Source organism: Anomaloglossus baeobatrachus, chromosome 3, assembly GCF_048569485.1.
Source record: "Anomaloglossus baeobatrachus isolate aAnoBae1 chromosome 3, aAnoBae1.hap1, whole genome shotgun sequence".
NCBI lineage: Eukaryota > Metazoa > Chordata > Amphibia > Anura > Aromobatidae > Anomaloglossus > Anomaloglossus baeobatrachus.
Genome location: NC_134355.1, coordinates 659688719 through 659715703, shown reverse-complemented (window position 1 = coordinate 659715703; position 26985 = coordinate 659688719). Strand labels below are relative to the sequence as shown.

General features: G+C 44.3%; 1 protein-coding gene across 1 annotated transcript in view; it reads right to left on the bottom strand.

Annotated features, from left to right (window-relative positions):
- LOC142295731 (cytochrome P450 2K4-like) overlaps positions 1–26985 on the bottom strand; it is a 100258-nt gene that overhangs the window by 24677 nt on the left and 48596 nt on the right. The window contains exons 6-7 of the mRNA XM_075338823.1: positions 14429–14605; positions 5550–5691 (exon numbers count right to left, since the gene is read on the bottom strand). Of these exons, the coding sequence (XP_075194938.1) occupies positions 5550–5691; positions 14429–14605 (319 nt within the window). The remainder of the gene's footprint in view (positions 1–5549; positions 5692–14428; positions 14606–26985) is intronic.

Genomic DNA, 26985 nt, shown 5'->3' with positions numbered 1-26985 from the left:
TGTCTCTATTTTTCTCTCTGTCTTTATCATCTCTCCACTTATTATATCATCTCATTCAGAAGCTTCTTATACTAAGAATGTCCTTTGTTCCTATAGCAACTAATCACAGCTCCTATTAATGACCAGTAGCTCACAGCTCCATTGACTTTAATGGAGGCAGGATTTTTGGTGAATAACTAAAGCACGGGTTAAAATTTTCTCCTCAAAACATAGTCTATGACGTTCCCTTAGTCAAATGAGGGGTCTGTACAAAATTTCGTGATTGTAAGTGTGACGGTGCAGTTGCATTTAGTGGACACACACACACACACACACATATATATACAGTGCCTACAAGTAGTATTCAACCCCCTGCAGATTTAGCCGGTTTGATAAGATGCAAACAAGTTAGAGCCTTCAAACTTCAAACAAGAGCAGGATTTATTAACAGATGTATAAATCTTACAAACCAACAAGTTATGTTGCTCAGTTAAATTTTAATAAATTTTCAACATAAAAGTGTGGGTCAATTATTATTCAACCCCTAGGTTTAATATTTTGTGGAATAACCCTTGTTTGCAATTACAGCTAATAATCGTCTTTTATAAGACCTGATCAGGCCGGCACAGGTCTCTGGAGTTATCTTGGCCCACTCCTCCATGCAGATCTTCTCCAAGTTATCTAGGTTCTTTGGGTGTCTCATGTGGACTTTAATCTTGAGCTCCTTCCACAAGTTTTCAATTGGGTTAAGGTCAGGAGACTGACTAGGCCACTGCAACACCTTGGTTGTTTCCGTCTTGAACCAGGCCTTGGTTTTCTTGGCTGTGTGCTTTGGGTCGTTGTCTTGTTGGAAGATGAAATGATGACCCATCTTAAGATCCTTGATGGAGGAACGGAGGTTCTTGGCCAAAATCTCCAGGTAGGCCGTGCTATCCATCTTCCCATGGATGCGGACCAGATGGCCAGGCCCCTTGGCTGAGAAACAGCCCCACAGCATGATGCTGCCACCACCATGCTTGACTGTGGGGATGGTATTCTTGGGGTCATATGCAGTGCCATCCAGTCTCCAAACGTCACGTGTGTGGTTGGCACCAAAGATCTCGATCTTGGTCTCATCAGACCAGAGAACCTTGAACCAGTCTGTCTCAGAGTCCTCCAAGTGATCATGAGCAAACTGTAGATGAGCCTTGACATGACGCTTTGAAAGTAAAGGTACCTTACAGGCTCGTCTGGAACGGAGACCATTGCGGTGGAGTACGTTACTTATGGTATTGACTGAAACCAATGTCCCCACTGCCATGAGATCTTCCCAGAGCTCCTTCCTTGTTGTCCTTGGGTTAGCCTTGACTCTTCGGACAAGCCTGGCCTCGGCACGGGTGGAAACTTTCAAAGGCTGTCCAGGCCGTGGAAGGCTAACAGTAGTTCCATAAGCCTTCCACTTCCGGATGATGCTCCCAACAGTGGAGACAGGTAGGCCCAACTCCTTGGAAAGGGTTTTGTACCCCTTGCCAGCCTTGTGACCCTCCACGATCTTGTCTCTGATGGCCTTGGAATGCTCCTTTGTCTTTCCCATGTTGACCAAGTATGAGTGCTGTTCACAAGTTTGGGGAGGGTCTTAATTAGTCAGAAAAGGCTGGAAAAAGAGATAATTAATCCAAACATGTGAAGCTCATTGGTCTTTGTGCCTGAAATACTTCTTAATACTTTAGGGGAACCAAACAGAATTCTGGTGGTTTGAGGGGTTGAATAATAAATGACCCTCTGAATAAACTTTTCACAATTTAAAAAAAAAATAAAAAAAGAAATAACATTCTTTTTTGCTGCAGTGCATTTCACACTTCCAGGTATATATATATATATATATATACACATACACAAATTTTTTCAAGCATGGCATTGAGAGTGTGGAAGGTTTGAGGAGTGGAAGAGGAGCTTGAGTGCAGCCTGTGTGGAGTCTCAAGGGGGCCCAAAACTTTTGCCAGTATGGGCCCCTGAAATTCCTAGTGGCGGCCTTGCTGTCTGGCTTTATCTTGGCTGGATTGGGAGTGACTGCACGTAATTTTTTTCAATTATTTATTTAAATAATGGAAAAAAAAGCCGCATGTGGTTCCTATTATTTTGGTACTCAGTCAGGATGAGTGCAGGGCTGAGGGCTGCACCCTGTAGCTGTAGGCTTTATCTGTGCTGGGCATCATAATATGGGTGGACCCTACGCCAAATGATTTAGTTTATTTTTACAGTACGATACTGACCCGCAGACAGCGCCTGTGAGTGGTTGTAGGTAGATGCCATCACACAGGCTGGGGGCTCGACTGACTGCAATCAATCACTCACGCCAGGACGGCCGGTGGGCAGGGAAAGTAGTGCATATGCAATGAAGTTAATGCACAGCACCAGAAGTGAATGCGCGACCTGGAAGCATTTTGCCGCATGACGGAGCCTCAGTACATATGAAGCTCTTTTGATGCTGCGTAAAAATACAGCTGCTTACAGTTTCGGTAAAGTGGATGGGAATTTTAGAAAATTACATGCACACTGTTTCTTTCCTCAGTGCAATCTGACCTGCCGTAAATGTTTGAAGTCAGCAACATGTTAATTTCTCTTGCAGGTACAGTGGGGAAAAAAGTATTTACTCAGCCATCAATTGTGCAAGTTCTCCCACTTAAATAGATGAGAGGGGCCTGTAATTGGCATCATAGATAGACCACAATTATGAAAGACAAAATGAGAAAACAAATCCAGAAAATCCCCATGTAAAACAAAACAAACCTCCACACAGTGTTCTAACCAATTTATGAGAAATACTACCTCAGACAGCAGGGGAGATTTTCTTCCTCTGTTCTCGAGGCAATAGATCTCAGAGAGGACCTCTCTGTTCTTAGGACCTCAATGCCGATGTATCACTATCAATGTCCTGTCTGCTGTAGGTCTCATGTAGACCTGGTACCCATTCTTGCTTAAAGAGACCAGATATAGATATTAGTAAAGGATTCCAAGTAACCAAGTGAAAATAATCCACGTATTAGTACTTAGAAAATGATCTTAGATGCATCAATTACCGTAGATCCATCCTTATCTTGGTACACCAACATTGATCTCAAGTCAATAACTTAATTAAATGCAATAGTACAAATAGTTAGGTAAAGTTAATCAAGTATCCAAAAATTGATTAACTGTAGCACCCTCCGGGGTTTCTTACTATGGGACATTGATACCCGACTATAGTTATTATTATTATTATTTATTATTATAGCGCCATTTATTCCATGTCGCTTTACAAGTGAAAGAGGGTATACGTACAACAATCATTAACAGTACAAAACAGACTGGTATAGGAGGAGAGAAGACCCTGCCGGCGAGGGCTCACAGTCTACAGGGAATGGGTGATGGTGCAATAGGTGAGGACAGAAATGGTTGCGCAGTGGTCTACTGCACTGAGGGCTATTGTAGGTTGTAGGCTTGTTGGAAGAGGTGGGTCTTGAGGTTCCTCTTGAAGCTTTCCACGGTAGGGGAGAGTCTGATATGCTGAGGTAGAGCATTCCAGAGTATGGGGGAGGCACAGGAGAAATCTTGTATGCGATTGTGGGAAGATGAGATAAGAGAGGAGTAGAGAAGAAGATCTTGTGAGGATCTGAGGTTGCATGCAGGAAGATACCAGAAGACTAGGTCACAGATGTAGGGAGGAGACAGGTTGTGGATGGCTTTGTATGTCATGGTTAATGTTTTGAACTGGAGTCGTTGGGCGATGGGAAGCCAGTGAAGGGATTGGCAGAGTGGCGAGGCTGGGGAATAGCGGGGGGGGAGAGGTGGATTAAGCGGGCCGCAGAGTTTGGGATAGATTGGAGGGGTGCAAGAGTGTTGGAAGGAAGGCCAGAGAGCAGGAGGTTGCAGTAGTCGAGGCGGAAGATGATGAGATTCATTCATTTCTCAAAAAAATATTTAGATATCATTCCTGCATGGAGATAACTAAATCCACACTCCAACTCTAATAATTAAACCCACAAATGAGAATGACCCGACGCGTTTCCCCTCGACATTAGACAAGGTTCATCAGAGGTTCAACGGATCATTTTTCGATGTAGTCACATATGTCTAATAAAGAAATAAGTCCATCCTCAGCCACTTTAGATATAAATCGCTATTCACATTAAGCAATGATAGTCCAGAGTGATTTCCTAGTTCATAGGAGTTATATTTATATCTTCTCTTGATCTTTTTTAATTCCAACTTCATATAGTCACCTGGTTCATTCTTCTCTGATAAAAAGATCCGATTTTTTTCCCCATGGGATTATAATCTAACTGGCATACCACGGTGGGAATATGGGCCTTAAGGGTGCTTTACACGCTGCGACATCGCTAACAATATATCGTCGGGGTCACGACGTTAGTGACGCACATCCGGCACCATTAGCGCCATCGCAGCGTGTGACACCAAGGAGTGATGATCAACGATCGCAAAAAACGTCAAAAATCGTTGATCGTTGACACGTTGCTCCTTTTCATAATATCATTGGTGGTGCCTGCCGCTGGTTGTTCATCGCTCCTGCGATGTCACACATCAGTATGTGTGACACCGCAGAAACGACGAACATCTCCTTACCTGCGTCCACCAGCAATGAGGAAGGAAGGAAGTGGGTGGCATGTTCTGGCCGCTCATCTCCGCCCCTCCTCTGCTATTGGGCGGCCGCTTAGTGACGCCGCAATGACGTCGCTATGACGCCGAACGCACTTCCCCCTTGAAGGAGGGATTGTTCTGCGGTCACAGCGACGTCGCTGATAAGGTATGTGCATGTGACGCTGCCGTAGCGATAATGTTCGCTACAGCAGCGATCACCAAATGTCGCACGAACGACGGGGGCGGGTGCTATCGCTCACGACATCGCTAGCAAACGCTAACGATGTTGCAGCGTGTAAAGCACCCTTTAATCTCTAAAGTAGTATAGTCGGAAGACTCACTACCAATACTGGGTCAGAATAGATAACCTTTTAACCTTAAAAATAATCAGCACACACTTGATGTATATTACGTTGTATGTACCCACTAATAATGAGGGGGATTCGGGGAAGCACCCCCAAGGTCACAAATGAACCATCACTGCAAAAAGAACAGCTAATCTCAGATGCCAAAGTTGCCATATACTAGGACTAAAATATATTCCTCCAAGTTGATCCAGGAGCCGTGAATGCTGGCTGTACAGTTCTGATGGACTTGCAGTCTCTTGTTTGGAATGTTCATAGCACACCTATGTGTCCATAGCACACCTATGTGTCCATAGCACACCTATGTGTCCATAGCACACCTATGTGTCCATAGCACACCTAGAACCAATACACTGTGAATTGAGCTGACTTATTTGCCTGAGTAGATGTTTATCTGCATTTCACTCAAGATGCAGCTGGAGAGCTCTATTCTCTGCATTATTGAGGAACCCAAAGTATGGACCCTCAGCAATCAACGAGTTCTGTTCTATCCTGTGAACAGGGCATAACTTGTTATTTAGGAACCTTTTAACTATATATAATTTGATATATATTTTTTTAGAACAATCAATTGTGATTTCTCCTTACTTTGAATTTCAGGATATTTCATCATCAATAGAAGGGCCCATCTCAGGGTGGTAGCAGATGTCTCTACTCCAGCAGCAAGCAAGTCCACCAAAAGAGAGGTTAAGTTTTCATCGTGAAAATATAACTCAGGATCTGGTTTCTCCTGAAATGTGCATAATATGAAATATATCAGGGAACACATTAAAACAGATAGATAGGAAACAGCAAGAATATTAGATCAAAGTATGATTAGGCAGGTCTCACATGGTTAAAACTTGATTTCTTTAAAGGAGGACTTTTCACAGTAGATTTTTTCTATAAATTGAGTATCTCCCACAATTCGTGCTGACTAGAGATGAGCCAGCCTCTAAAGGCTCGAGTTCGGTTCGGTTCGTCAAACGGAGGCCCCGTTTGAGTTCGGTTCGGCGAGCCGTTCGACGAACCTCTCGAACCCCATTGAAAACAATGGGAAGCAAACACAAACACATAAAAACACAAAGAAAACACCTTCAAAGGTGTCCAAAAGGTGACAAACAACTCCCAAGACACCACAAACACATGGGAAAGTGACAAAGACATACAGTTAGGTCCAGAAATATTTGGACAGTGACACAAGTTTTGTTATTTTAGCTGTTTACAAAAACATGTTCAGAAATACAATTATATATATAATATGGGCTGAAAGTGCAGACTCCCAGCTGCAATATGAGAGTTTTCACATCCAAATCGGAGAAAGGGTTTAGGAATCATAGCTCTGTAATGCATAACCTCCTCTTTTTCAAGGGACCAAAAGTAATTGGACAAGGGACTCTAAGGGCTGCAATTAACTCTGAAGGCGTCTCCCTCGTTAACCTGTAATCAATGAACTAGTTAAAAGGTCTGGGGTTGATTACAGGTGTGTGGTTTTGCATTTGGAAGCTGTTGCTGTGACCAGACAACATGCGGTCTAAGGAACTCTCAATTGAGGTGAAGCAGAACATCCTGAGGCTGAAAAAAAAGAAAAAATCCATCAGAGAGATAGCAGACATGCTTGGAGTAGCAAAATCAACAGTCGGGTACATTCTGAGAAAAAAGGAATTGACTGGTGAGCTTGGGAACTCAAAAAGGCCTGGGCGTCCACGGATGACAACAGTGGTGGATGATCGCCGCATACTTTCTTTGGTGAAGAAGAACCCGTTCACAACATCAACTGAAGTCCAGAACACTCTCAGTGAAGTAGGTGTATCTGTCTCTAAGTCAACAGTAAAGAGAAGACTCCATGAAAGTAAATACAAAGGGTTCACATCTAGATGCAAACCATTCATCAATTCCAAAAATAGACAGGCCAAAGTTAAATTTGCTGAAGAACACCTCATGAAGCCAGCTCAGTTCTGGAAAAGTATTCTATGGACAGATGAGACAAAGATCAACCTGTACCAGAATGATGGGAAGAAAAAAGTTTGGAGAAGAAAGGGAACGGCACATGATCCAAGGCACACCACATCCTCTGTAAAACATGGTGGAGGCAACGTGATGGCATGGGCATGCATGGCTTTCAATGGCACTGGGTCACTTGTGTTTATTGATGACATAACAGCAGACAAGAGTAGCCGGATGAATTCTGAAGTGTACCGGGATATACTTTCAGCCCAGATTCAGCTAAATGCCGCAAAGTTGATCGGACGGTGCTTCATAGTACAGATGGACAATGACCCCAAGAACACAGCCAAAGCTACCCAGGAGTTCATGAGTGCAAAAAAGTGGAACATTCTGCAATGGCCAAGTCAATCACCAGATCTTAACCCAATTGAGCATGCATTTCACTTGCTCAAATCCAGACTTAAGACGGAAAGACCCACAAACAAGCAAGACCTGAAGGCTGCGGCTGTAAAGGCCTGGCAAAGCATTAAGAAGGAGGAAACCCAGCGTTTGGTGATGTCCATGGGTTCCAGACTTAAGGCAGTGATCGCCTCCAAAGGATTCGCAACAAAATATTGAAAATAAAAATATTTTGTTTGGGTTTGGTTTATTTGTCCAATTACTTTTGACCTCCTAAAATGTGGAGTGTTTGTAAAGAAATGTGTACAATTCCTACAATTTCTATCAGATATTTTTGTTCAAACCTTCAAATTAAACGTTACAATCTGCAATTGAATTCTGTTGTAGAGGTTTCATTTAAAATCCAATGTGGTGGCATGCAGAGCCCAACTCGCCAAAATTGTGTCACTGTCCAAATATTTCTGGACCTAACTGTATACTCATGCGAAAACAAAACAGCTGGACAAGGAAAAACAGGAGTAGACACAGATATAGGCATGTCATGCCCTTCTAAAATCATTTAAAACACAGCAAGGGGACTCCAAGCAGAGTCTCTCTTTTTTCCAAAAATTGGGCCCCACAGACACCACTTCAGTGGCATCACTTGTGCCCCAATTGCAAACTTGACAGGTAGATTTGCATCAAGCACAGTCAAAAATACGCTTGCCTTTACTCTCCCCAGGATGACACAGGGGTAGCAAAGTCCTTGCTGATCCATGACTTGTTCATCTTGATGAACGTTAGTCTGTCCACATTGTCACTGGACAGACGCGTGCGCTTATCTGTCAGCACACACCCAGCAGCACTAAAGACATGTTCAGAGACAACGCTGGCTGCGAGACACGACAAGATCTCCAAGGCGTAAGTGGCGAGCTCAGGCCATTTTTCAAGATTTGAAGCCCAAAATGAGCAAGACTACAGTTGCAAAGTTATGGCATCGATGTTCATTTGGAGATACTCCTGTATCATCGTCTCCAGCCGGTGACTATGTGTCAGACTTCTTGTCTCTTGTGGCCTTGCATTGGATGGTCTAAAAAAATTATGAAATGATTCCATAAAATTGCTGTTAACAGCACCAGATACGGTGCTGCTGGTACGGTTTAACTGATAATGACGAGACAGTCCCATGCTTGCCAAGTTACAACTGGGAGACTCACTCTCTGTGCACCACTGGTGTTTGGTGGAAAAGCCGAGTTATGATTGAGTAACAGCTTCTGCTGATACTCCTGCATATGTGCGTCCCTTTCTATGGCTGGAATTATTTCGCCAAATTTGGACTTGTACTGGGGATCTAATAGTGTGGCAACCCAGTAGTCATCATCACTTCTAATTCGGACAATCCGAGGGTCATGTTGTAGGTAGTGCAGCAAGAAGGCGCTCATGTGTCTTGCTCATCCATGCGAACAAAGTCCTCGCTGTGTTTGTGGCGGCGAGGTGATAACTGTGCTTTCTTCCGCTGATATCTCCCCCCAACCTCGTTCAACCGAAATTTGACCAAGGTCTCCCTCATCTACTGAGTCTTCCATGGCCATCGAGAGTCAGTCCTCCATTTCTTCCTGGTCTCCTGCACCTTCCTCAACATTTTGGCTGCTACCATACGCCCTTGTTAATCCCTCTCCCCCACCATCCCATTCCTGCCGCCTTGGTGATGCTGAACGTCTGGACCTTGTAGATGTTGGTATCCCTTGCGCATATGAATCCTCCTGTACTTCCTCCCCTTCCTCTTGTCCCACCCCCTTACTCTGAATAGTGTTTAGCATGTGCTCCAGCATGTAAATGACTGGAATTGTCATGCTGATAATGGCATTGTCAGCGCTAAAACATATTCATCGCCATGTCGAAACTGTGCAGAAAGGTGCATAGGTCCTTGATCTGAGACCACTCCAGCAGCGTGATCTACCCCACCTCTGCATCTCATTGGCCCAGGCTATACGTCATAACGTATTGCACCAGGGCTCAGCGGTGCTGCCACAGTCACTGCAACATGTGGAGAGTCGAATTCCAGCATGTCGCCACATTGCATTTCAGGCGGTGAAAGACTTCTGGAGCGATGCAAGTCAGTCAGCTGCGGCGGTTGAACGGCGGAAGGGAAGTGAGCAGAGAGTGACCGTGCCCTGTGCAGAAGCCCATCTAGGCCGGGATAGTGGGATAAAAATTGCTGGACAACAAGGTTCAACATGTGAGCCATACAAGGCACGTGTGTCACCTTGTCCAGGCGAAGGGCCGCACCCAGGTTTGCAGCATTGTCGCACACGGCTTTCCCAGGCTGCAGGTTGAGTTGAGACAACCATTTACGAAACTCGGACTGCAGAGCTGACCACAACTTCTCAGCTGTGTGACTCTTATTTCCCAGACATTTCAACGTAAAGATCGCCTGATGCCGTTGAGCTCTGCTGCCAGCATAGTAAGGAGGTGTATGGGATTCCTTGTGCGCAGTTACAACGCGGGTGGCCTGACCAGACAGGCTTGGGGCGGAGGTGGAGGACCCAGACGAGGTTGAGGAGGCAAAAGCAGTGAAGGAACTTCTACATAAAGAGGATTGACGCACAATTCGTGGGGACGGAAAGACTTGTTCATCAGACCCTTCTCCATCTCTCACCATAGTTACCCAGTGCCCAGTCAGTGACATGTAACACCCCTGTCCATGCTTACTGGTCCAAGTATCGGTCGTGAAATGCACCCTGTCACACACAGAGTTTCTCAAGGAAGCGGTGATGTTGTGTGTGACATGCTGGTGTAGCGCAGGCACACCTTTCTTGGAGAAGTAGTGGTGACTGGGCATCTGGTACTGGGGCACTGCGACTGACATAAGGTCTCGAAAATCCTCTGTGTCCACCAGGCGGAAAGGCAGCATTTTGGTAGCCAAGAGCTTACAGAGGGTGAAAGTCAACCTCTTAGCTTTGTCATGGCTCGGAGGAAATGGCCTTTTAGTTGTCTACATCTGAGGGACCGAGATCTGGCTGCTGTGTGGAGACGGTGTTGAGTAGGGGGTCCCTGGAAAACTGCAGGTCTGTGAGAAAAGTTCAGGCGGAGACATGATGTTGCCTTCATCCAAAGTTGGTGCTCTTGATGTCAGAGAGCTCTACAAAAGCACTTGTTTCCCCTCCCAAAACAACTGACGACCTGCCAAGTAAATTGCCTGCTGCGGTTAAAGAGGTGGAAGGTGTGCGTGGAAAAACATGTGTGAAAGCTGTCCCCACAGTCACAGAGGAAGGAGAGCGTGCGGGTGCACTTGAAGGGGCAGACGGTGGTTGGCCCGCTCCGCTAGGCCGCATTGTAGCACAGTGAGCTTCCCACTGGGACTTATGCTTGTTATTCATGGGACGATCCATGGAAGAAGTTGTCGAACTAGTGAGCTTTCAGCCTCTACTTATAGATTGGCGACAAATCTTACATATCACATGATTTGGGAGATCCTTTGTGAGGTCAAAAAAGGACCAGGCTAGGCAAGGCTTAGAGCCCATGCAACCTGCCGAGCAACCCCGACTTGTGCTCAGAGGCAGAGTTGTGGCTGAGGATGCAGTTGTTGACGTGATTCCAGGACTCTGACTCTGTCCAGGAAGGCGCAAGGTAACTTCGTTGTCAGTCACATCCTCCTCCACCGCCTCTGCTGACCTCCTCGAGTGCGTGAATGTGGGTTGACAGTAAGTGAGATCTAGAACTTCATCATCAAGCGTTGTGTTTGCACTCCCCTCGCCCTCATACCTAACCTCTTCCTGCCCTGACTGAATAGTTAAGTTGTCATCCCAATCAGGTATCTGCGTCTCATCGTCATCAGTATGTTCCTCATTGTCTCCACCAACAGGTGTTACAGTTTGGGAATGAGGGTCTACATTATGCTCATAAACTTGGTCATCAGGGCCTGAATCAGACCCACAAAGCTTCTGGGCATCACTGCAGACCATTTCCTGGTCTGTACTCACTGTAGCTTGGGAGCAGCAGACCTCTGATTTTCAGCCTATAGTGTGACTGAACAGCACTGCAGACTCAGCCATCTTTGTTACACCATACTGTGCAGGGCTGATGGAGACTTCAGAGCTGGGAGAAAGCAAGTGCGATTGGGGTGACAACTCAGAGGACTGTTGTTTTTTGGATGTTGAAGTTGAGGTGGAGTAGAGGCCACTTGTTGGAGCACTTGCGATCCACTCAAGCATGTTCTTTTTTGGTGCATCATCTACCTTTGTTAGAGTTGTTCGGTCCCGTAAAAAAGGGATCTCATCAGATTGTCCACGGAAAGTAGTAGACATCTTACTTTTGTTGGAAGATGGCCTTTCTTCAGCAGATGTTAATGTAGGTTTCCCACCTACCCCACGGACACAAACTTTTTTTCTTTTTCCAACACGCCTGTTCCCCTTTCCACCAGCATCTGTCCTTTTGCCATTCATTTTGTTAGTAACAAGATTAGACACTGAAAATGTGGTAGTAAAAATGGAGGGGTGGTGTAGATTGCAGAGGTGGTCTAGCTTTATTGACAGCTGAAGAACCAACACTGGCTATTCCAGACAATTTTAGTATGCCCCTAACAGTGGCAGCACAGTTTGCAATTAGAATTACGTTGCTAAAAATTGACAGGTGTGTACCATGCAGAGGTGGTCTAGCTTTATTGACAGCTGAAGAACCAACACTGAGTATCCCGGTCAATTTTAGAATGCCCCTAACAGTGGCAGCACAGTTTGCAATTAGAAATGCGTAGCAAAAATGGATAGGTGTGTAGTATGCACAGGTGCTGTGGGTCAGTGGACAGCAAAGGAACACTAAGTTAGTATTCCAGACACTTTTAGGATGCTACAAAAAGTGTCAGCTTTTGGGGAAATAAAATAGCCTGGCAAAAAATGGGCAGGTGGGTAGAATGCAAGGGTGCTGTGGGTCAGTGTACAGCAAAGGAACACTAACTTATTATTCCAGACACTTTTAGGATGCCGCAAAAAGTGTCAGCACTTTGGGGAAATAAAATAGCGTGGCAAAAACTGGCCAGGTGGGTAGAATGCACGAGTGCTGTGGGTCAGTGGACAGCAAAGTAACACTAACTTAATATTCCAGACACTTTTAGGATGCCACAAAAAGTGTCAGCTCTTTGGGGAAATAAAATAGCGTGGCAAAAAATGGCCAGAAGGGTAAAATGCACGAGTGCTGTGGGACAGTGGACAGCAAAGGAACACTAGCTTAGTATTGCAGACACTTTTAGGATGCCACAAAAAGTGTCAGCACTTTGGGGAAATAAAATAGCATGGCAAAAAATGGCCAGGTGGGTAGTATGCACGAGTGCTGTGGGTCAGTGGACAGCAAAGGAACACTAACTTAGTATTCCAGACACTTTTAGGATGCCACAAAAAGTGTCAGTTCTTTGGGGAAATAAAATAGCGTGGCAAAAAATGGCCAGGTGGGTAGAATGCACGAGTGCTGTGGGTCAGTGGACAGCAAAGGAACACTAACTTAGTATTCCAGACACTTTTAGGATGCCACAAAAAGTGTCAGTTCTTTGGGGAAATAAAATAGCGTGGCAAAAACTGGCCAGGTGGGTAGAATGCACGAGTGATGTGGGTCAGTGGGACAGCAAAGGAACACTAGCTTAGTATTCCAGACACTTTTGGAATGCCACAAAAAGTGTCAGCACTTTCGGGGAAATAAAATCCCGTGGCAAAAAATGGCCATGTGGGTAGAATGCACGAGTGCTGTGGGTCAGTGGACAGCAAAGGAACACTAACTTAGTATTCCAGACACTTTTAGGATGCCACAAAAAGTGTCAGCTATTTGGGGAAATAAAATAGCGTGGCAAAAAAGGGCCAGGTGGGTAGAATGCACGGGTGCTGTAGGTAGCAGGACAGCAAAGCCCAGCACAGCGTTTGCACGGACCTGTCTAGCAGCTATGGCTATGAACGCCTTTAAATCAGCCCTGAAAAGTGCTTAAATAACCAGTAGTTCCTAATCCCTAAAGTGCTGTGTAGATTGCACTGTATCTCTATAGCGCACACAGCAGCAGTAGGAGCGGGAGCAGTGACTGTCACCCACACGCAGCAGACAGATAATGGCGGCGACGGGGAAAATAACCGTTTCTTATAGAGCAAAGACATGTGACATGCACAGCCTATGACACATGCCCTTGCTTGTCTGGCAAAAATCCACTGTGCAGTGTGTGTCTCTGTGATTTGCTGACAGCTTGGCCCGCCCCACTGTACGCGCGGTAGGGATAAAAAAAAAAAAATGGCGATCGGCATTCTCTCAGCACTCAGCTCAGCAGCAGCACTGATCTAAACCCCATCACCCCCCCACAGCACACTATACGCTGAATTTTGATAATAGCGTGATTCACACAGTGACTCACACTATTACAGTGAAAAGCCAGCAAGTAACTAGCTTGGCTTTTTGGTGCTCGAACCGTTCTCAAACGTAACTCGAACCGTCGAGCTTTTAGCAAAAAGCTCGAGTTCATCGAGCCTCTCGAACACCTCCGAAATCACTAGAACATGAAATTGGCGAACCTCGAACATCGCTCAACTCTAGTGCTGACCAATGATCCTGGAAAAGGTTTTATTTTCCATCTGTGCTCCACTATCCCAAAGTTATAAGAAATATGCATACTTTCCCATTAAAAAATGGGTGTGCACCACAGGACTTCTTTGGGGGCTTTTCTGCTCTGACATTGGCCAATCAAAACACGGCCAAGCCTACAAAGAAGTTTGGTGGTATACACCCAGTTAGTTGAAGGAAAACCTTAACCTGAGGGCATAACTCTGGAATGGAAGGGCACAAAAGAAAAAGAAGAAATGTTCCAGAATCAGTGGATCGGCATCAATTGTACGAGACATTCTGTTTAAATAATAATAATCCAGTGAAAGGTCTCCTTTAACGTGCAAATTGTGCTGAATGAAAGGTCTCAATAGACCTTTATCTTTGTCGTAGATTATTTTTGCTGATTCAGAATGCCCAACGGCCATGGCCAAAAATGGCTGATAGAGAAATTTCTCAAACTGGCTTAAGTGTGTTATATCATGGGCATTTTTTGCTCAGTGACTTAGTAAAATATTAGCAAAGATCGGAAATTTACCCCTCTCCATTCCTACCAGACAACCACAATTACCAAATATCTTATCTTATTATTTTACCTCTTTTTGTTTGACCAGAAAGTAATCTACAACAGTTTGTGGGTCATTGTCATCCAGTTGATTCCTTGTTTTTGTGATCATGTCTCTAATTACGGAACGAAGCTCATCAGTGATTTTTAAGACGGTTTTGTGACTTCCTGGAAACCAGCGCAAAAGGGATGGATATGCGTTGTACAACTGTGGAGCAAAATATAAATGAAGCCATTACATATACAAAGCCCAGCATAAATGAGTACACCTCAATATATTTGTCAGACAACTTTTCAGTTTCAACATTTTCTACTGGATACCATATTAGAAGATACTCCCCAAAATGTGGACTATTGATTTCAAACAAAATTTGTTAATTTGCACATTTAAAATAGTAATTTTCCTAACAAATTTATTCATGACCATGTTGCAAAAATAAGTACACACCCCCCCCCCCCAAAAAAAGTCCAAGCAACAAAGCTAACGTTTAGACTATCTAACATGGATGCAACCACAGGTTAACCTAATTATTCTAATTATTCATTAAAAGGGTTGTTCAAGACTATTTTATTTTTTTACAATAGGACTAAGAACTAACAGACAGGTTGTTGCTAACTTACTGCCTGTTCTGCCCAGTGACAATTTATGCCGCCACATAGGAGTCTGACTTGGGCCAGCGGTTCTGAGACTCCCGCTGATGTCGCATCGACAGAGTAGCTGCTTCTCTTCCAGGTCGCTCTGTTGATAAGACATGATTGTCAAGATCATGCTGATTGAAAGCAAGCGCACCTGCTGCCTAATTACAAGAAACTGGCTGTCAATCAGCATGGCGTTGTCCCATCAATGGAACAGCTAGGAAGAGGAGGAGCTGCTCTGTTGACAAGAAGTAGCAGAATTGCCGGCAGGAGCGGTGCGTGACCGCACTGAGCCAGTACTGGGTAGAACAGGCAGGTAGTTAGCAGCTACCTGCCTGCAAGTTCTTAAGCCCATAGTAAAAAAATAATCCTGGATAATTCATTAAAACAGGTGTCTAGCAGACAGTTGACTGTACAAAAGAGTTACTTAAAGAAAATCCCTTCCCATTTCATGGTGTCAGCAATGAGCAATGGTACCACAAGGAAGAGAAATGTCACAATACCTGAGAATGAAAATAGTTCCCTTATACAAAAAAAAAAAAATTAAGGTTACAAGAAGACCAAAAATGTTTTACCTTTCCTTCAGAATATTGGAGCAAAAGGGATACAAAAATACAAGAACAAAGATGGAACTGCAACCACCTTACAGACATGTCAAGCCGACCACAGAAGGTACCATTTAAACAGGAGCATCTTCTGATGAGAAGAGTTGAAACAAACAACATGCAAGTTCACGGCAATTATCGAAATAAGTAGAAAGGGGCTGTATATTCCAGAGCAATGAGACCAAGATAAATGTCTTTTGAATATATGGCGTCAAACCAAATGGCGTTATTAATGGTTAGTAATAAAATAAATATATATATATATATACACACAATATATATGCTTGCGATGCCGAGTGCGATAGTCCCCGCCCCCGTCGCAGGTGCGAAATCTAGTGATAGCTGCCGTAGCGAACATTATCACTACGCCAGCTTCACACGCACTTACCTGTCTTGCGACGTCGCTCTGGCTGGCAATCCGCCTCCTTCCTAAGGGGGCGGGTCGTGTGGCGTCACAGCAATGTCACACGGCAGGCGGCCAATTGAAGCGGAGGGGCGGAGATGAGCGAGACGTAAACATCCCGCCCACCTCTGTCCTTCTCATTGCAGCCGGGACGCAGGTAGGAGATGTTCCTCGCTCCTGCGGCTTCACACACAGCGATGTGTGCTGCCGCAGGAACGAGGAACAACATCGCAACATCAGTCATTTCCAAGTTATGGAAATGACCGATGCTACACCGAACACCCGATTGTGACGTTTTTGCGATCGGTGATCGGTGTATCTAGGCTTTACACGCTGCGACATCACTACCGGCGCCGGATGTGCGTCACTTTCAATCTAAAGATGTCAGAGACAAGATCATAGACCTGCACAAGGCTGGAATGGGCTACAAAACCATAAGTAAGACGCTGGGTGAGAAGAAGACAACTGTTGGTACAATAGTAAGAAAATGGATGAAATACAAATAATGTCAATTGATATCGATCTGGGGCTCCATGCAAAATCTCACCTCGTGGGGAATCCAGGATCATTAAGAAGGTGAGAGATCAGCCTAAAACTTCATGGGGGGAACTTTTTAATGATCTCAAGGCAGCTTGGACCATTGTCACCAAGAAAACCACTGGTAACACATTACGCTGTAATGGATTAAAATCCTGCAGTGCCCACAAAGTCCAACTGCTCAAGAAGGCCCATGTGCAGCCGACCCATCTGAAGTTTGCCAATGAACACCTGGATGATTCTGAGAGTGATTGGGAGAAGGTGCTGTGGTCAAATGAGACAAAAATTGAGCTCTTTGGCCTTAACTCAACTCGCCGTGTTTGGAGGAAGAAAAATGCTGCCTATAACCAAAGAACACCATCCACACTGTGAAGCATGGAGGTGGAAACATTATGTTTTGGGGTATTTCTCTGCTAAAGGCACAGGACTACTTCACCGCATCAATGGGACAATAAAATGAGCCATGTACCATAAAATCCTGAGTGACAACCTCCTTCCCTCCAAAAAGACATTAAAAATGGGATGTGGCTGGGTCTTGCAGCACAATAATGATCCAAAACATACAGCCAAGGCAACAAAGGAGTGGCTCAAAAAGATGCACATTAAGGTCATGGAGTGGCCTAGCTAGACTCTAGACCTTAATCCCATAGAAAACTTATTGAGGAAGCTGAAGCTTTGAGTTGCCAAGAGACAGCCTCAGAATCTTAATGATTTAGAGATGATCTTCAAAGAGGAGAGGACCAAAATTCCTCCTGACATGTGCGCAAACCTCATCATCAACTACAAAAACTGTCTGACTGCTGTGCTGCCAACAAGGGTTTTGCCACCAAGTATTAAGTCTTGTTTGGCAGAGGGATAAAATACTCATTTCTCTCTACAAATTGCAAATAAATTTATATAATTTATACAATGTGATTTTCTGGATTTTATTTTGGATATTCTATCTCTCACTGTTAAAATTAACATACCCTTAAAATTACAGACTGTTCATGTCTTTGTCAATGGGCAAACTTACAAAATCAGCAAGGGATCAAATAATTATTTCCATCACTGTATATATATATATATATATATTATATATATATATATATATATATATATATATATATATATATATATTATATATATATATAGTGCCTACAGTGAAACATGGTGGTGGCAGTGTCCTATTGTGTTACTGCATGAGCACTACTGGTGTCTGGGGCTAAATATCATTGATAATTTTATGAATTCACAGACGTACTGCTCTACAATGAAAGGGAAGATGCTTCAGTCACTCTGTGTACTTGGTAGACATGCACTTTTCCATCATCACCATGAAACAAAATACACAACTATGGTCAATTTCTGCATTTCTGATAAAAAATAGTGTGAAAGAGTCAGTGACCAAGTGTCTCCTGTTCTGACCTAAACTGAAAACCTATCAAGACTTCAAAAGAGCTTGTTCTTGCAGAATGGAAAAATTTGTTGCAAATTTGTTCATGTCACCAACTTGTTCATTCCATGCCTAGAATACTTGATGCTCTCTTTAACAATCATGGTGGTCATAAAAATACTAGATGTGGCAGTCTTTGATGTAGGGTGTATTTATTATTGCATCAATTTAATTCCAATCAATAAAAACAATGAGTGCATTGTAAGAAAATATCTCATTGTACTCGCCGTAATGTTATTCAATGAGGCACTGTTCATCTGAGACTTTTTCCTCAGCTGTAATCGGGCTGCTGCATATAGCGGCGTAAAATGGCCGCGCCTCGCCAACGCAATTCAATTTGTGCAAGAAAAAACTGGATGTCACATGGACATGCGTATGCCATCCTTACGCAATGCTTTTTTAAAATCATCTTTTACATACTATAATAACTATGTAATTTTAAGCAGTTATATTAAAAAAAGCAATCGTTTATGAAGATGTAGACAAATAGCTATATAGATAAATAGATAGATAGATTTCCTGAAGATACAGTTAGGGCCAGAAATATTTGGACAGTGACACAAGTTTTGTTATTTTAGCTGTTTACAAAAACATGTTCAGAAATACAATTATATATATAATATGGGCTGAAAGTGCACACTCCCAGCTGCAATATGAGAGTTTTCCCATCCAAATCGGAGAAAGGGTTTAGGAATCATAGCTCTGTAATGCATAGCCTCCTCTTTTTCAAGGGACCAAAAGTAATTGGACAAGGGACTCTAAGGGCTGCAATTAACTCTGAAGGCGTCTCCCTCGTTAACCTGTAATCAATGAAGTAGTTAAAAGGTCTGGGGTTGATTACAGGTGTGTGGTTTTGCATTTGGAAGCTGTTGCTGTGACCAGACAACATGCGGTCTAAGGAACTCTCAATTGAGGTGAAGCAGAACATCCTGAGGCTGAAAAAAAAGAAAAAATCCATCAGAGAGATAGCAGACATGGTTGGAGTAGCAAAATCAACAGTCGGGTACATTCTGAGAAAACAGGAATTGACTGGTGAGCTTGGGAACTCAAAAAGGCCTGGGCGTCCACGGATGACAACAGTGGTGGATGATCGCCGCATACTTTCTTTGGTGAAGAAGAACCCGTTCACAACATCAACTGAAGTCCAGAACACTCTCAGTGAAGTAGGTGTATCTGTCTCTAAGTCAACAGTAAAGAGAAGACTCCATGAAAGTAAATACAAAGGGTTCACATCTAGATGCAAACCATTCATCAATTCCAAAAATAGACAGGCCAGAGTTAAATTTGCTGAAAAACACCTCATGAAGCCAGCTCAGTTCTGGAAAAGTATTCTATGGACAGATGAGACAAAGATCAACCTGTACCAGAATGATGGGAAGAAAAAAGTTTGGAGAAGAAAGGGAATGGCACATGATCCAAGGCACACCACATCCTCTGTAAAACATGGTGGAGGCAACGTGATGGCATGGGCATGCATGGCTTTCAATGGCACTGGGTCACTTGTGTTTATTGATGACATAACAGCAGACAAGAGTAGCCGGATGAATTCTGAAGTGTACCGGGATATACTTTCAGCCCAGATTCAGCCAAATGCCGCAAAGTTGATCGGACGGCGCTTCATAGTACAGATGGACAATGACCCCAAGCATACAGCCAAAGCTACCCAGGAGTTCATGAGTGCAAAAAAGTGGAACATTCTGCAATGGCCAAGTCAATCACCAGATCTTAACCCAATTGAGCATGCATTTCACTTGCTCAAATCCAGACTTAAGACGGAAAGACCCACAAACAAGCAAGACCTGAAGGCTGCAGCTGTAAAGGCCTGGCAAAGCATTAAGAAGGAGGAAACCCAGCGTTTGGTGATGTCCATGGGTTCCAGACTTAAGGCAGTGATTGCCTCCAAAGGATTCGCAACAAAATATTGAAAATAAAAATATTTTGTTTGGGTTTGGTTTATTTGTCCAAATACTTTTGACCTCCTAAAATGTGGAGTGTTTGTAAAGAAATGTGTACAATTCCTACAATTTCTATCAGATATTTTTGTTCAAACCTTCAAATTAAACGTTACAATCTGCACTTGAATTCTGTTGTAGAGGTTTAATTTCAAATCCAATGTGGTGGCATGCAGAGCCAACTCGCAAAAATTGTGTCACTGTCCAAATATTTCTGGACCTAACTGTATATAATGTCACAATCCCAGCACATATAAACTTGCACCATTTAGCGCCTTTCATGGGCTCTAAAGCAGGGGTAGGGAACATCTGAAGGATGGCCTTTTCTGCGGCCCTCGGGAATCTGCCGGCAAGACGCGGCGGCCGACCCTTTAAATCCCCATGTGCGCTGCCAGGATGCGCACTCAGCGTTCAGTAGTGAACACTGGTCAGTGCCAGTGGGCTCAGGACTTCCTCTGTGGGACAGGGGGCAGAGCGCTAACTCCACCCACAAAGTAAGACTAGCAACAGTTTCATGGCTACCTGTTCTGTGTGCCCGCTCCCCAAGTGTCTGCTCACACTGTGACATGTGTCCGCTCTGACTGTGCTGTGTGCCTGCTCCCCCTGTGCGCGCTCCCACTATGCTGTGTGCCCGCTCCCTCTGTGCACGCTCCCAATGTGCTGTGTGCCTGCTCCTCCTGAGTACATTCCCACTGTGTGGTGTGCCTGCTCCCAATGTGCCCGCTCCCCCTGTGCCCACTCCCACTGTGCTATGTGCTCGCTTCCCAGGTGCCGTGGGCCCGCTCCCCCTGTGCAGTGTGCCTTCTCCACCAGGGTTGTGTTCCCCCCCACCAGGGCTATGTGCCTCCCTCTAGTATTGTGTGCCCCCCTCCTCGAGGGCTGTGTGCCCCCTAGAACATTGTGCCCCTCCCCCAGATCTGTGTGCCAGTGCTGCCTGTGCCCCTAGTGCTGTCCATGCCCCCCAGTGCTGTCTGTACCTCCCAGTGCTGTCTGTACCCCCCCAGTGCTGTCTGTGCCCCCTGCAGTGCTGTCTGTGCCACCTGTGCTGTCTGTGCTCCTCCAGTAATGTATGTACCCTCCAAATGCTGTCTGTGCCCCAAAGCCATATCTATGCCTCCCTGTGATGTATATGCCCTGAGCCCCTACAGTGATGTATATTCTCCCAGCCCCTCCAGTGATGTATATGCCCCAGTGTCTCCTGTGATGTATATGCCCCCAGCGTCTCCTGTGATGTATATGCCTCCAGCATCTCCTGAGATGTGTATGCTCCAGCCCTGCCTATGATATATACATCACAGGAGACGCTGGGGGAATATACATCAATGGAGGGGCTGGGGCATACACATCACTGGAGGAGCTGGGGCATATACATCATGCTGAAGATGCTGGAGCCATATACATCACAAGAGGGGATGAGGCAAATACATCACAATAGAAATGCTGTGGGCATACACATCACAGGAGAGGCTGGGACATATATATCACTGAAAGGGCTAAAACATATACATCACAGGAGGGGCTGGGTCATACAAATCACAGGAGAAGCTGGTGGCATATACATCACATTGGAGATGCTGGAGCATGTACATCACAGTCGAGGTGCTGGGGGCATATATCACAGAAGGGGCTGGGGCATGTACATCACAGGAAAGGCTGGGGCAGTCCCAGCATCTCCTATATGATGTATATACAGCAGTCCCAGCATCTCCTATGTTACGTATATGCCCCCAGCCTCTCCTGTGATGTATGTACAGCAGTCCCAGTGTCTGTTATGTGATGTATATGATTTACCAATCTTATTATCACAAAGAGTTGATCGTTCCAGACCGAGACAAACCTGGAAAAGCAGTTGTGAGAAGTAACATAATCAATATCACCAAAAATTAACTGCCGCACTAAAGAGAAGCAGCTCCAACCACAACAGTAGGGGTGAGTTAATTAATTGTTTGACCAAATGTAGCAAGGCAATTTCCACATTGATAATTTTCTGCGGCCCCCGACGGTTGGTAGAAAGTTCCAAACGGCCCCCGGCAGTAAAAAGGTTCCCCACCCCTGCTCTAAAGAGTGTTTTTAATCTTGTTTAAACTAATAAATAAATACATAATTAAAGATAGCGACATGGAGTCCCTCCATTTTTGATAACCATCCAAGGTAAAGCAGACAACTAGTGGCTGATATTATCAGACTGGGAAGATCCATTGTTATCGGCTCCTTCCCAGCCAAAAAAAATCAGACCACAGCCACCTTAGAAATTATGCATCACATTACATAAGCTCTTCCTAATTGCCTTGGTGCAGTGGCAATCGTGGTAATGGTAGATGGGGTTGATGTCAGGTGTGTACACACCCATTACTAACCCAGCAAGTAAAAAGATAAACACATACAAAAATATTTTATTTATAAAAATCACTCCTCAACTCTTTCCCTGGTTCACCAATTTATAAAAAAAAGCCATGCAGGTCCTCAGGAGTCCAGAAAATCTAATGTAGTACAGGGAATCCCACTTAGTCCATAAATGGAAACCTGAAAGTCATAAAAATAGAGAAATACAAACAAGGTCCCTCGTTCACCAATTTGTTCAAAAGCAAAGTTTCTAGGTCCAACATAGTCCGTTTATTCCCACAATGTTGCTCAAATGTGAAGATCAAAGGCTATATAGCCTTGTTCTGAGTGACCATAGCCTTTAAGCAGCATGTACACCTGGCTCATAATGAGCTCCACGAGACCCTGCGACTGTGATGACTGGTAACGTCAGTAACATTACTGACATCACTGCTCATCTTAATCACATGGTATCATGGAGCACATCAGCTGGGCCTGGCTGCTGCTCAAAGGCTATGCTGCCGTCTTCTGAGGCTCCATAGTCTTTTTAATCATTGCAATTGAGGAAACACTGGACTACAGTACAGACCAAACGTTTGGACACACCTTCTCATTCAAAGAGTTTTCTTTATTTTCATGACTCTGAAAATTGTAGATTCACATTGAAGGCATCAAAACTATGAATTAACACATGTGGAATGAAATACTTAACAAAAAAGTGTGAAACAACTGAAAATATGTCTTATATTCTAGGTTCTTCAAAGTAGCCACCTTTTGCTTTGATTACTGCTTTGCACACTCTTGGCATTCTCTTGATGAGCTTCAAGAGGTAGTCACCGGAAATGGTTTTCACTTCACAGGTGTGCCCTGTCAAGTTTAATAAGTGAGATTTCTTGCCTTATAAATGGGGTTGGGACCATCAGTTGTGTTGTGCAGAAGTCTGGTGGATACACAGCTGATAGTCCTACTGAATAGACTATTAGAATTTGTATTATGGCAAGAACAAAGCAGCTACGTAAAGAAAAACGAGTGGCCATCATTGCTTTAAGAAATGAAGGTCAGTCAGTCCGAAAAATTGGGAACACTTTGAAAGTGTCCCCAAGTGCAGTGGCAAAAACCATCAAACGCTACAAAGAAACTGGCTCACATGAGGACCGCCCCAGGAAAGGAAGACAAAGAGTCACCTCTGCTGCGCAGGATAAGTTTATCTGATTTACCAGCCTCAGAAATCGCAGGTTAACAGCAGCTCAGATTAGAGACCAGGTCAATGCCACACAGAGTTCTAGCAGCAGACACATCTCTAGAACAACTGTTAAGAGGAGACTGTGCAGCAAGCCTTCATGGTAAAAATAGCTGCTAGGAATCCACTGCTAAGGACAGGCAACAAGCAGAAGAGACTTGTTTGGGCTAAAGAACACAAGGAATGGACATTAGACCAGTGGAAATCTGTGCTTTAGTCTGATGAGTCCAAATTTGAGATCTTTGGATCCAACCACCGTGTCTTTGTGCGACGCAGAAAAGGTGAACGGATGGACCCTACATGCCTGGTTCCCACCGTGAAGCATGGAGGAGGAGGTGTGATGGTGTGGGGGTGCTTTGCAGGTGACACTGTTGGGGATTTATTCAAAATTGAAGGCATACTGAACCAGCATGGCTACCACAGCATCTTGCAGCGGCATGCTATTCCATCCAGTTTGCGTTTAGTTGGATCATCATTTATTTTTCAACAGGATAATGACCCCAAACACACCTCCAGGCTGTGTAAGGGCTATTTGACTAAGAAGGAGAGCGATGGGTGCTACGCCAGATGACCTGCCCTCCACAGTCTTCAGACCTGAACCCAATTGAGATGGTTTGGGGTGACCTGGACCGCAGAGTGAAGGCGAAAGGGCCAACAAGTGCTAAGCATCTCTGGGAACGCCTTCAAGACTGTTGGAAAACCATTTCCGTGACTACTTCTTGAAGCTCATCAAGAGAATGCCAAGAGTTTGCAAAGCATTAATCAAAGCAAAAGGTGGGTACATTGAAGAACCTAGAATATAACACATATTTTTAGTTGTTTCAAACTTTTTTGTTAAGTATTTCATTCCACATGTGTTAATTCATAGTTTTGATGCCTTCAATGTGAATCTACAATTTTCAGAGTCATATAAAGAAAACTCTTTGAATGAGAAGTGTCCAAACTTTTGGTCTGTACTGTACGTTGGATCTGGGGACTCTACTTTCGAACACATTGATTAACGAGGGACTTGATTTTTTCTCTCTCTCTTTTTACATCTTTCAGGTTTTCATTTGTGGACTAAGTTGGATTCCCTGTGCTATGTCGAAATCCCTGGACTATGGAAAATTGTTGTGGCAACCACTGGACTATGTTGGACCAGGGAACTCTGCTTTTAAATAAATGTGTGAATTAGGAACAGTGTCTTGTTTTTATTTCTCTCTTTTAATATCCTTCAAGTTTCCATTTGTGGACTATTATTTTTATTATTATTATTTTTTATTATTATAACATAATTTATTCCATGGCGCTTTGCAAGTGAAAATGGTAGACATAAAAAAAAAGTACAATAAACATGAACAACACATAACAGACTGGTACAGGGGAGAGAGGACCCTGCCTGTGAGGGCTTATAGTCTACAGGGGATGGGGGAGGATACAGTAGGTGGGGACTATGTTGTTTTCCCTTGACTAGGAAGGACCTGCATGGTTTTTTATTTTTATTTTTTTAATAAATTGATAAAATAGGGAAAGAGTTGGGGAGAGTTGGGTTTTTTTTTTAAATATAATATTTGAATGTGTTTTTTCTGTTTATGTTGTACTTATTGGGTTAATAATGGGGGTGTCTGATAGATGCCTTTCCATTACTAATGCAAGGACTTTATGCCAGCTGATGCTACACAGCTGATGTTAACCCCAACTACTATTACCCCGATTGCCACCACACCAGGGCAATTGGGAAGAACCAAGGTGAAGCACTAGAATTGGCACATCTAATGTGATGCACCACTTCTAGAGCAGCTGTGAGCTGGTACTTTTAGGCTAAGAAGGGCCAAATAACCATGGACCTTCCCAGCCTGATAATTCCAGCCCTCAGCTATCTGCTTTACCTTGTCTGGCTATCAGAAATAAGGGGTACCCCACATCATTTATTTTTTTATTTATTTATTAGGCTGAACCAGGCTACACCCCCTGTAGTGTCACATTAAAGGGTGCAAGTGTACAACATGTAGGAGGATAAGGCATAATATATCTGCACATACATTTACCTATTTAATACTTATGTAGCATTCTTTTATTAATTATAACAACTATCTTAAAATTATATAGTGTTATTACAGTATCTAAATGATTATGTTAAAAAGGCATTGCTCATGGATGGTAGGCGAGGAAAAAAAAAAATCACACACTGGCGTAGCACTTGACAACTTTTCTGGCTGAGAATCTGAGAATTTTATATACACAAATGTGGGCGAACCCTATTATTGAAGATTTTATAAGGAAAGTCATTGTACTTTATCAACCCCTTCACCATCCAGCGATTTTCCATTTTTCACTTTCGTTTTTATCTCCACTTCTTCCAAGAGCCAGGACGTTTTTTATTTTTCCATCGATATATTCATGTGAGACCTTGTTTTTATGGAATGAGTTGTACTTCTGGATATAACTATTAATTTTACTATATAGAGTACTGAAAAACGGAAAAAAAATCCAAGTGCAGTGGAATTGCAAAAACAATGTGATTCCGCAATTTTTTTATTTTATTTTTGGAGGGGGGTTATTTACAATATTCACTATATGGTAAAACTGATCTGGTAAAACTGATTGTGTAGATAATTAATCTATATATATAATTGCCTTATTCTGTCTGTCTGTCTGTCTGTCTGTCTTGCTCGCTCCAAAATTGTGTCCTTACGGTGACACAAAGCTGATTGGCCGCTGGGCTCGCCATGGCCCCGCCCCCCCGCACGGATTGGCCGCTCGCCCAGGCTGCGCCCCCACACGGATTGGCCGGCCGCTCGCCCAGGCTCCGCCCCCCCACAGATTGGCCTCTTGCCCCGGCACCCTGCAGGCATTGGCAACTCGGCCACGCCCCGCCCCCTCACGCAATGCACGCTAGCTCTGGCCCCGCCCCCCCACGCATTCCCCGAACCGACACGGTCACGGAGCCACGACTACCAGGTGAGTACTGTACCCCTGGGAGCCCACATCAGCGTACGCCGCCAAACCAGCCGACACATACCCTCGCATTGCTGGGGCTGGCCGGCGTATGCTGGTGTGGGCTCCCGTGCGAGCGGGGGACGAGATACGCTGGTAACCATGGTAGCATAGTTACCAGCGCATCAAGGTCCTGCAGCGGCGGAACATACACACACGCACACACATAACAGCACACACAGACATACACACACACACATCAGATCACACTCACTCTCACACACACCTCACACACACCTCACATCGCATCCACATACTCACAACATCCTGGGATATCGCTTGCTTCTCGGCGGCGATACTGTGCTGTGAGCTTCCAGGACCTGCCGGAGGATCACATGGCCAGAAGCATGTGGTATCTCCGGATGTTGTGAGTATGAGCGCGTATGTGCAATATCGTCAATGTGTGTGTGTGTGTGAGTGTATGCGATCGGGTGTGTGTGAAAGTATGCGATCGGGTGTGTGTGAGTGTATGCGATCAGGTG